The following is a 12,279-nucleotide window of genomic DNA, read 5'->3' as shown; positions in this document are numbered from 1 at the left end:
AAATTATATGAGCCATAATTTTATTGGAGTTGGGAATCTATATCAAAATCCATTTAATGTGATTATTTTATCTATACATAAATTTTACATTTTTAGCATTCTTATAAATAAATATTTCAACATATATATAAGATACATTTTTAATTTTATTTTGTTCGTTTTTTTCAGTATAACGACGTTTACTTGCAACGTAAATTACAATTCCACTAATAAATCAAAATTAATTCTACACAAATTAAAATAATTAAAATAAATTGTAAAATAGTTAATAATGCATTTAAATTTAATCAAAAAATGTTCTGCTGAACAATTATTTTATTTGTTTTAATTAAATGAGAAGAATAAAAATTCATAATAAAATATTGCAGCCGGTATTTATTGCAAAGTAAATTATAAATATTCAATCGTAAATATAAAAATATATATATATCAATATCTATGAGCATTTGAGATCGGTAAATTATTATAAAAAATAATATAAAATATAATGTAAATGTGAAGCAGAACGATGAGAAACTTGCTGCAGCGGTGATGTCAGCGCAATCCTACTGCAAGTATCAGCAATGCCAACGCGACTACAACCGAACTAAGTGTCATGAAAGTAAACAAATCGCTTGCAATAAGCGGGAATCTAACAGCGGTCGTTGCTTCATATCGATCCCTGTTATTTTAGGCGGCGCAAGCCTATTGTCACCGACAATAACTGCAGGCCACCTCAGCTCAATATCACTCACACGTAGTTGTAATTACAAACCCGGCTATAACAGTATCAACGTATTTATTGCCAACAGAAACAACAAAAACAAGAAATACAACAACTACATTTGTAACAAATTGAACAAATTAAATTGGCAGAATAAACAATACTCGAACTATTTCAACTATGAATTGGTTGATCTTGACAATTGTGCTATTGATGGCTCACAAGCATATGTACATGGCAAGTCCGACACCATTAAAACTACCAGGTAAGTCACAAAGTAGTAGTAGTATATTTCTGTTAAATGTATTATTTCTGTACTCAAATTGTAATTTTAACTATGCTATGCTGGTTGTTCTATAATTCCGAAATGTAATCGCAATTGTTCCATTATTAAAAACATTAGTATAGTATGTGGACCTACGCGCACGAAGGCTGGCAAGAATCCTTTGAAAAACCCATACGGACCCAATTTGCCTATGCCAGCGGCTATGTGCGAAAGGCTTTCGTAATCTCCGGGTTTAGCGTTCATAGCTCGTGTTTTCACTAAGTCAATGGGTTGTGTTAATGTTGTAGCTGCTGTTGCAGCTGTCACCGAAGAAAGAAAGTGCAATGGTACACCCTCTCGTAGATTAGTTGATGACAATAAAAATATTTTCGCCTATTTAGTAGAATGATTAGCTTATAGTGAAATGCAGAACTCAACTATATGTAATTAAAATACCTGATCATACACTGCCAACTGACCTATGGTCATGACCATCGCTCTGACAATAGCTAAGCTGCTACCAGTAAATAGCCTAGATAGTCCTTCTTCTTTATAGATACGTAACATGCCATCAAAAACATGATTGTAGCTAAAAAATATCATTTCAGTAGGAGAACGTATTAGTGTTTGAACAAAACTTACTTTCGTCTTTTGTCTACTGGTAGCTTCATGTCGTGTTGCATGCGTATATTTACCATGTCGGTGGGTACGCCAATGAAGCCACCCATTGCTCCGGCTATAGCCGCTAACCCGATTTTGCTGGAAAAGTTTTGCAGATTAATGTGGGGCTTTCCAACTTCATATATTCCAATTCGAATGGTGGTATATGTTAACTGCCGCGTTAATGATGCCGATATGCCATTATAAAAGGCCAACATTCCTGTGGATTAAAAAAAAATCAATGAATACAATATCTCGTATATTTCAACAGATTTACCATGTGAATTGTAAACCCCAAAAACTGCACGCTTGAAAGACATTTTTTTCTCATGTGTCTGCAAATGGACCTTAAGCAAATCCAAAGGATGTGTAAAAAAAGTAGCTGCAGCGCTAGATATACCACCAAAAAACCAGCGATTTCGTCTTGCCTCATTTTGAGTTACTGTTTTTGGCATAATCGTAATCATTTATTAGAATATTACATTTTAATGTTAAACTTAAAATTTTTAGATGATTAAAACAGATAGACAAACTGCTGAAATTTATATTTTTATATATATATATTGTATTTGAAACTGTCAATTTCAAATTGTACACTGACATTTAAGTCAATGTTTTTTTGGTACAATATTTGATTGCTAGAGAGTTCAGATTTATAACTATTAAAAATATTATATAATAAATAAAAAAAATCTCATATTCGTTAGATCAAGTATTTGTTAAATCAAGTATTTATTAAACCTACTGTGTAGCTTAGAATACACATACAGCAAAATAATTGAACGACCTTCCATCTATCTCGCATTGAAAAGTACAGACTGGCTAGCCTGGGTACCTAAAACTTGTGAGTTATGCGGCTCAGGAAACCCAAAATATAAAAAACTCTTTATCGCTATAGTTGATTAGTCAGAGCTGTGCCGCTATGGGTGTAATCTCAGGGTACATAAATCTAAGGTATGGAAATCGGTAATTTATAGACACAGTACAAATATAGATGAAATCAAAAAATGCGTGTTGGCCTGGTCAGGGCTGATTCGTTATTAATCACATTCTATATGATTTCAATTCTGAATTTTGAAAGTAGAATTTCACAATATGTATTGGAATAGCTTGAAGTCGCGATTTGTCATAGTTAGCCTTGCACGTATCATTTACATGGATGGCTCAAAGATAATAAAAAGGTACGTGGCCAGATATCTGCTTGAAAGACATGCTAGTTATAATACGTTAAGATATACGCGGTTGAAAAAGTGTATCTTCGGATATTACTATTTTTGTACACAGCTAGAGAGTTGTGGAACACAAAATAAAAAGAACTATTTACTACTACTATTTTTGTACACAGCTAGTGAGTTGTGGAACGTAGAACGCAAATACAAAAACTATGTACAACACAAAAACAACAATTTTGCAACAATAACGATGTTGTCTTGTTTAATGTTAGAGTTTTATTGTGTCTTCAAAGTTTCGTTTAAGTGAATATTCAGAAATAGTAAATTATCCATTGTAACTGAATTAATGGAAGTTCTTATTTTGGAAGCTAATCATTAATTTGTAGCACACTATTTGTGTGACTTCTACTCTACTTTATTGGCAAAAAGAAAATTCAGTTATTTATATTTTTAATGCCCGATGGAATTATTTTAGTTAATGTTGTTAGTGATTTTCTACTTCAAGGGCCGAAATGTTGCGATCATAAAAATTTATTTAAATTCAGAGTCCATTAACAAATTGGGTTTAAGAATTTGTATGCAAGGAACAGTTGATATCCTTGTAGGATTTGAAACTTAAATTTACAGCTTTTTGCGCTGTTCTCGGTGGAAAATTGTTTGTTTATGCACAATTTATCTAAATGACATAAATTAACTTGTTGCTGTTGCTTCATTTCAATTTAATTGCTGAAATTGAATTTCTTGCTGCCAAATTTGACTTTTTGTTGTAATAAAAATTTTATGCGAGAACGACATTTGCGACAAAAACAATATGAGACAATATGAGACAAAACGAGACAAAATGAGACAAGCAAGACAATAAAAGAAAGCAACTTTGCCAAATTGAAAACATAACGAAAAACATAAAAAAAGCTCAAATAAAAATGAGAATCATTTTTTGCTGTTACTGGCGTCACTAATCTTATAAATTGTTAATTGTTTTGTTATTAGCTTAACGTCTTCCATTTATGAAAATGTCTACTTCAACTTCCAACTCTGCGCCCTCCGTCACACGGCCATCCATGCCTTTGGTTTCGTTTGTGTGATTCTGTGCCTGTTTTGTGTGTGCGTTTGTCTCCGAGAGTTACAATATGCGTTGGCGGCTAAAAAAGCGAACGCCATATTCTGCGCCATTTTATACGTTTTCATTTTGAGTTAATTTACTTTTTGTTTTTGTTTTTGTTATGATTTTGTTTGTCGTTTATTTGTTTTTCCTTTTTAGTTGTTGTGCATATAATTATTAATTTTTATTGTCAATAAGCTTTTGTGCGCATTTTAAGGCAAACAACTAACAGATGCGTATGTGCGTGCGTATGTGTATATGTTTGTGTCTAGTTGTATGTACATTTTTTACGTTTTATGCCTAAAAATTGAAATTTTTTAATAAATTTTCAAACAAGTTTTTTTGTTGTTTTCTTTTTTGGCAAAGTGATTGATTTCTTTTGTTTGCAAATTAAATGAAATTTTGAGAAAATTTTGTTTTGTTTCTATTTTTTTTTGCCGTAAATTGTATTCTTTGTTAGTAAAAGTGACACTATATTGACGTACAACTGCTATCCTTTGTTTTAGTTTCATTGAAAGTGTTAAGCTTAAATAGAACATTTCACCCTGACTTTTGTGTTCTTACTATTTTTGTATTTTTGTATTTGAGGAAATTTCGTAATAACAAAACTTACAGTTTTCTAAAATCAATAAATTTCCTAAATGGAATTGCATCAATGTCGGATTGCATATATTGTGCAACACTGAACACTGAACGCTGAACAGTGAACAGTGAACAATGAACAATGTCTTGGCAAGTATATTTTGTATTTCAATATAGGAAATGAATTTTGCTGAGTATCAGTTATGAAGCAAAGCAAGTAGCTTTTCGAAAGGCAAATACATAAGCTATATCGGTACTTTAGTAATGGAGTAAACCAATCAAGTGTGCCGAAATGTTCATTTCGTGCATAATTCACGAAGCTTTACTTTACTACACATTTCTCGATGAATCAAAAGTATTATCAATTTCGCCAAATTTTTACTCTAAAATACGATTTACTTTATAAGTCGTCACAGCAACTACCGTCACTGTTGAATCATTTGAATCATGATAATTAATAAGTACGATAAAGTATGTATTAAAGAATGGAATACCTTTTATGATTGATAAAAAAAAAATAAAAAACTAAAAAACCATTAAAAAATTAATGACATCCGGGCATGTATTTTCGTAAATACGAAAAGAGGAAAAAATCATTAAAAGTATTTTTAATCCATGTAAAAAATATTGTATTTTTCTTGTATCTTAAAGTCTCTGAACCCCACAACAACCCACGTACGCAAACGCCGCGTATGCGGGTTAATACCTTTATGACTTTTGGCTTTCCACAAAAAGTTTCAATTGAGTTCCAAAATCCAACGTTTATGAAACGAGGAAGATTTTCAATATTGTTTGTATCTCGTACTTTGTTTAGATGTTTTCATCCTAAGATTTTATTTTTTCTTAATTTTTTTTTTTTCTTTATTCAGTTCAGTTTTTTTTTTGTTCATATTCCTGTGCAAATTTGGGCTTTCATCTGCTGGCAACTTTATATAAGATGTTTTTTAACCTTTGGTAGAAAAAACTGCACATATTTAGAAGCCACATAATCAGCTTTTATGTTTTTGCTGCATTAAACTTTGGACTTAAAATGTTTTAAGAATATTTTTGCTTTAATGTGGTTTTTATTGTTTTGTGAAAAGTGCAAAATTTATCTATAGCAAAGTGAAGAAGTTACTAATAATTTTTTCGAAACTCCAGATTGAAAAAAAAAAAAATAGAAAATACTTAATATAATCTTTGCAGAATTCAATCTAGATGCATAAAAAATACACACCATTCTTGTGGTGCTTGAGATGCTCCGATATTTATTATAAATTATAAATATGCATAAAATTGTGCAATGACGCCGTTTCCATTATTGTTGGCACGAAACCTCATGGTGACAGCGAGGTGGTTATTGTTTTAGTAGATACATTCTACTTCATTTTACTTCATTTCACTTGACTCGTTCACTTGTTCAGATACTTTTTAACGACCAACGCGATGTAATCTACCTTTGTGTTTGGATAGAAACGGCAAGTAAGCAACAGGCCTACGCAATTCTTCATTATTCTTATGCATATTCACATGCCATAAAAGTCTAAAGCTATCGTGACATGCTTCACAATTTAAATATTTCCAGAGAATTGAGCAACAAACTTATGAGCAGATAATAACTCTTGCACTTCAACATTTTACATTTTTTTCCGTACGAACTAAAGAACGTTTTTTTGTTGCACTCAGTGAACTGCAACTGCAACTTCAACAGAAACTGCAGTAACAGCACAAAGTTATATACAAAGATATATTGCAGACCAAAAAATAAGACAATAAAATTCAAAAATAATTTGTCTTGCAGTTAGCACAGTTCATTTTAAAAGTAGAATTTCACACAAAATTGTTTGAGAAAAAACTATAAAAAATATATTGTTAAATAACCTAGCAGTTCCTTCTCATATGGAAGTATAGATTTAAGTTTCTTGTGCTAGAAATTCAATTTAGATTTTTTCTTTGTTTAGACATAATTTTGAAGAAATTTTAATATCTTGTGTTATTAATACAATAAAATTTACTACTTCAAATAGTAAAGTACTTTCTTTAAGGTTAAGCATATGCAATATACTCGTATATACACTTGCTGTAGCAGTAAATGGTTCATATCAAGTACAACATTTAATAAGAAAATTGTTTTAAAATAAGAGCTCTTGTTAATAACCTAATAAGTGCGATTCGTTTTCCTAATTACTTAGAGTAAGGAGAAAAAGCTAACAATTACAAATAATATAGTAATAGATTATGTTCAGTCACCCGTAAAGAACGACGGACCTAAATACATTATTAGTAAGTTTATCTAATTCTGTTAGGTTCTTAGAGTTTTTCACTGATTGTTTTTAATGTTGAAATCTATTTTCTTATTACTATTTTTATTAAGTCATCCAGATTTTTAAAAATAAGAATATAACATCGAACAATTGTTTGAAAAATGTGACAAAAAAGAATTCAAATATTTTGAAGAAATCTTGATTCAAGACTTAATAAAAGCCTAACATCAAATATTGCTTGAAATTATTTAGTTATTTAAGTTACTTGAAAATACAACTATGTTAAATGTTTTATTTATAATATTTTCTTAATACCGAAGAAATAAATTATTCCCATTTTTAAAGAAATTTACTATAAATTACACAAAGGCTGTGTAGTTAACATTCTTAGGATCTAGGATATAGAGGATATAGAAAAACGCTAAGACCGAAGTAGAACTTGCAGTTGATAACAAATTATCAATTTTAATTTCTTTTTTCTTTTTTTGTACAAATGTATTATGTTAACTTATCATAAAAAGATGAAACTGTAATTATTGGTAAGTGCTCAAGTGCAGTGACTCAACTAGCCTCAACATAACATAATACATCTACTTCTGATTTTCTCTTTGGGCAAAATTTAACATTTATGTTATTCAATACTTCATTATTGATGCGCCAGTTGATGAGATTCATCTTTCACATATGAAATGAGTTTTTTGCTTACATGTTTTATATTCCAGTAACATAGTATCTGCACTGTCAGTTTGATGTTACAATTTAGAAACAATTTAGTAGAATATTAGTAGAAATCAAATCTAGCAGAAATGTTTATTTATTTTGTTAATGAAGTCGAATCGTCTTCCTGTTTCTGTAGTCTTGATGTTTATGAGAGTATAAAGTCGCTGAAATGCTGTATAGCAATTCAAGGTTGCCTTATAACAGACAATAGTGGTTACTCTAATGTGTGGCGGACTCGATTGTGTGCACAATAATAAATAAAATTATTTCCAGAAATGAAAATAAAAATGGACCTACAAGAATTCGCATAGACACCATGAAGACTGCGAAGAAACAAATTTGTAAAATAAATAAAAGAAAATATTTTTTATGGTTGTACACTGGCCTTGACCGTCAGTAGTAACTATTATGTAAAGAGCAGAAATATGAACGAAGTAAACAGCAGAATTGTAATAAAATGGCTTAAATATAATATTTTACATTTAAGATACATTATACCAGTTTATGTAGAGACTATAAAAAATAATTCAAGAAATTAAAAATAATAAAACTTTGTTGTTTTAAGCATAAAAAAATTTGTATTTGCTAAAGCAGCGAAACGTACATGAGTCAGTGCCTCTACTTCTCTTACGTGTCTGTGTTTGTGTGTATCTATGTGTAGTGTATTTTTGTGTTCGCATTGCCATTGCTTTTAACCTCTAGTAACATTCATTTGAACAAAGAGTATTGCGACTGATTTAACCACATTAGACACGGGGACGCCAACTTTTGTACTGATACTGGTGGCCTTGAATAGAAGGACTATCGCTATTGTAACATACACAACACTTACGAAGGCAGCAGCGCCAATGTATGTATGAGCGCCAAAAAGTCCAAGGCTGTATCATCGCCTGTTATGTACATACATATGTGCCCACATTACCATAGAGTAATAGAACCGGAGAGGTGTTTACTTTTATTTGTGACTTTTGTTGATGAAGCCATTTACAATCATTTCTGTGCACAATTACAAAATGGCAAAAATGTTACTAGGTTTACGACGTATCTAAATAAAAATATTATTGTATATAAAAACATAATTGCAATGCAAATAAATAATAATGAAGTGAGTAATAATAAAATGAAATAAAAACTTTAAAAATATATATGAAAAATGTATAAATAAAACTATTAAATAATTTAAAAAATTGCAAAAAAACGATTTGTTTATTTTTTTACTTTTATGCGAGTTAATGTTTTCAATTTATAAACGTTTTTTTTAGTACTTCGTAGTTTGAAGTTTGGAGAAAATATATCTAAAGTAAGAGTAGCGAAACGATAAAAACAAAAGCTGTTAATGTAAATTACTTCGGCGCCTTTGCAAAAAAGTATAAGCCAAAATAAATGTCAAGCAAATAAATTATTTCGAAATGCGACAGTGCAAAATGCTTTTGAATAAAAAAACGGCTTAGGATGGATGCAATGAGAACTGCTTTAGCTGAGCTCTGACTTATCTATGCTTTACTCAGCTGTACGCCTTCACTTCACCGAAAAACTTAAATTAAATTTTTTTTTGTTCAGTAAAATCTAACAAAATATTTCACTGGAATTTACATAGTATTTTCTACGATGGTTGTAAAAAGTATTTCGTAGCTTGAAACGAAACACAATTTTTACTTAGTTTTTTTATCTTTTTGAAGTTTTTTCCTTTTCATACTCTTCCCACTTTAAGTCTAACATCGAAAAATTGACAAAGGTGAGGTAAATAAGGAATTATTTTTATAATATTCTGCTATGTGGAAGAACTATATAATCTTACTAATTGTTACTAAATCTATTAGTTATTTGAGTTATGAGTTGAGAACACTTTTTGTATGAAATATTTGAAGTATCTTAATGGTTTGCATGGCTGTAGACTGCTATTATATATTGCAACAGACAGGATTTACTTCATTAGCTGTAACATTAGTAAAAATGAATTTCATGGTTTTTAGGTTATTGTAACGGTAGCCTATGATAAGTTTCTATCATAGACTATGATTCTATAAAAAATTAATTACAATGTGTTAGAATATGTTATTACAAATATTTTTATATTACATTTATATATTTATATATTAGATTTATATATCGTATACTTATATTAATACAAATTTTAATAGAACATGATAACAATTAAATATTGGTTTTATAGAATATGTTTTGAACCACGAACTGAATTTGTTTTTATACCAGCATCTGTCATGCCAAGTTCCTCTCATCATATAACATGTATCAGTTTCTGATAATGTTGTTTTCCTCATTTTTGTGTAAATTCCTTAAATATTTCCTTTTCTTTTTAAAAGCTTCCATTTTCTAAATTAATAAAAATGCAGCATTTACTTTACAAAAACATGAAACTTAGCTGTTCTATTGTTAAAAATTTATAATCAATTTTTTTCACAATGCACTTCCATGTAAGTAAGGGATTAATTAACGGTGTACTGCTTTCACTTCACTTCACTTCCCGTCATTGTCAATAGAATTAATGAAAATCTTTGGCTTCAATATCAGCTTATGCAATTCAAAGTTTGTTTTTTCTCTGCTCTAAGTGTGGAAGCTGCTATGTATATTTACGCTTAGATTTTGAGATAAAATATTTAAATGATTTTAGCAAATACGACGAACAACTACAGCAGGAAGGGGTTCTCTTACTTGAGTTTCAAGTCAAACAAACTAAGTGCAATTTTCAGTTGGATGGGGTGCTCATCTATCTGTTCATTGCGTTTTAAGTTATTTGCTACCAATTTGCCACTTGGCAGCATTCTAAACCGATTTGTTAATTAATTAACATATTCAATTAGTAAATAGCAACCTCAACATATCGAGATTCACCAGAGTAGTAGGATTCACTGGTAATAGTAATGTAGAATTATAAAAAAATCACTTCTCAATTTATAACGTTTTAGCCTTCGATTTCTTTCTCATGCGAATACCCCTCTATATTGTTAGCTTTCAATTTGCTACACTAATATGACGTCTGGTTAAATTGCTTGACTACCTAAAAATATTTACCTTAAAATCCATTGAGTGTGCATTTCTCAATTTATACTTGACATTTTTTATGGTTTGGCGCGGAGGAGGTTTTTGGTATTTGCAAATATTTCGCCATTATACACATTAAAAGATATTTTCATTAATTAACTTCAATGAATGAAACCTGCTTCCTTTCGCCACTCTTCACTTTCTTCTTGAAATAATAAAACAGTTTTCCTTTTTTCGTTTTTTCATTTTTCCATTTTTTGTTTTTTAAAATAAATTTGCAAAACTTTTTGACTTTTCAATTATTTCAAATCAATTGCAGCCGTAGCAGCAGTAGCAGCAGTAAAATTGGCTTTTAACAACAACAACAGCCACAACGACAATGCTTCATCAGCCGTATTTCGAGTGGCTCTTGGTGTTTAGCTGCGACTCACAAAGTGGGTTAAGGATGATGTTGCCGTGGCCGTCGCTATAGTTGTCGTTGATATTTGAATCCGACAACTGTTCTGTTATTGATATTGGTATTGGTGTTTGTGTTCCCATTGCATTTCATAGTAGGGCTTGAAAACAAATATTGACGCTTAAGCAGCCAAGTATCTGAGAACAATCCACCACATACCCACACTCTCTAATTTCCACCTAACTAGTAACAACAGAAGGCTTCACTAAACACCGAAAGCAGAAGTCGTGGAGAAATGGCACAAAAAATCGCACTCAGACACGCTCATATACTTTGTTTAAAAGTTTGTACTTTCATTAAATCAAGTAACTGCAAAAACTTTGAAAAAGATAATTGCAAATAAATAATGAACAAATAAAACAAATAAAAAGTTTTGGGTAGCTCTCAAGTTTTAGGAGCAGTATAACCGCCCCGAAGTCATTCACGAAACGTAGTCACCTTTTAGGGGTCGGGTCTGGTGCTATTTTCGTTAGAACGAATAACAAATCAGAAATTGCATTTAATCTTTTCTTGTTACAATGTTTGAAAACTTCATTTATAATTCGATGATACTCAACCAGAGTAGATAATGTACGATTATTTCTATAAAACTTGTTCATTTAAATGTCTTTGTACTAGTATCTGGGAATGTGAACAGTAGTATGTAAGTTATATTATAGTTATAGAGAAACTTAGAATTATGTGTAACATTTTTCAAAGAAAATTTTATAACGAATTATTGCTTAAATATAAATGTGTACTGTTACATTATATTCTGTCAAGTAATAATCATCATTCGTGTCCAAATGAATATCAATACAAGGGATCAAGGGATACTTCAAATGATTTTATTTATACCGCACTAGATATCGACGAATTTAGCTTTTTAATAAATCCATAAAAAATATATAAATTTTAGCAGTAGGAATAAAGAAATATTTAAGTCTCGTCTGAAGTCGTATAGGATTATAATATAAATAATATTCAAGAGAAAATGTTCAGGTGGACCAGAAGAGATGGTCCAAATCATATAAACATTGTTAACTGACATCATCTTTATCAATCTAAACAGTTGAAAGATATAGTACGAGCAAATATTTTTAACAGATTATGTAAAACACCGTAAATTCTACTTATAAACTTCTTACAGACAGATCTTTTGACCGGATATGCATTTTGCCTCATATAGGTTCCAAATATTGTTTTATTGTAATTATGTAATTATGCAAATTAGCATATCCTAAACGGTTATAGGTGAAATCAGAAATACAAAGAAAAGAAAATCGCTAAAAGAAAATAAATAAAACTAATTTTAAAAAATTTCTGCTTAAAATTTTACTACGCTAATTTCTTAGAACGTTGATTATGTTGGAACTATATAACTTTATATATA

General features: G+C 30.2%; 1 protein-coding gene across 1 annotated transcript; it reads right to left on the bottom strand.

The window, feature by feature from the left end:
• Positions 1 to 1,033: 1,033 nt before the first annotated feature.
• LOC119686179 (mitochondrial dicarboxylate carrier-like) lies at positions 1,034 to 2,175 on the bottom strand. Its single transcript, XM_038100680.1, has 4 exons — positions 1,906 to 2,175; positions 1,611 to 1,848; positions 1,425 to 1,557; positions 1,034 to 1,361 (listed from the first exon to the last, which is right to left on the bottom strand). The coding sequence occupies exons 1-4, from the start codon at positions 2,093 to 2,095 to the stop codon at positions 1,044 to 1,046; spliced, it is 879 nt and encodes a 292-aa protein (XP_037956608.1). The 5' UTR covers positions 2,096 to 2,175; the 3' UTR covers positions 1,034 to 1,043.
• Between the last annotated feature and the right edge of the window lie 10,104 nt (positions 2,176 to 12,279).

Source organism: Teleopsis dalmanni, chromosome 2 (assembly GCF_002237135.1).
Source record: "Teleopsis dalmanni isolate 2A chromosome 2, ASM223713v2, whole genome shotgun sequence".
Taxonomy (NCBI): Eukaryota; Metazoa; Arthropoda; class Insecta; order Diptera; family Diopsidae; genus Teleopsis; species Teleopsis dalmanni.
Note: the sequence above shows the minus strand (reverse complement) of the source record. Positions and strands in the feature narration are given on the sequence as shown.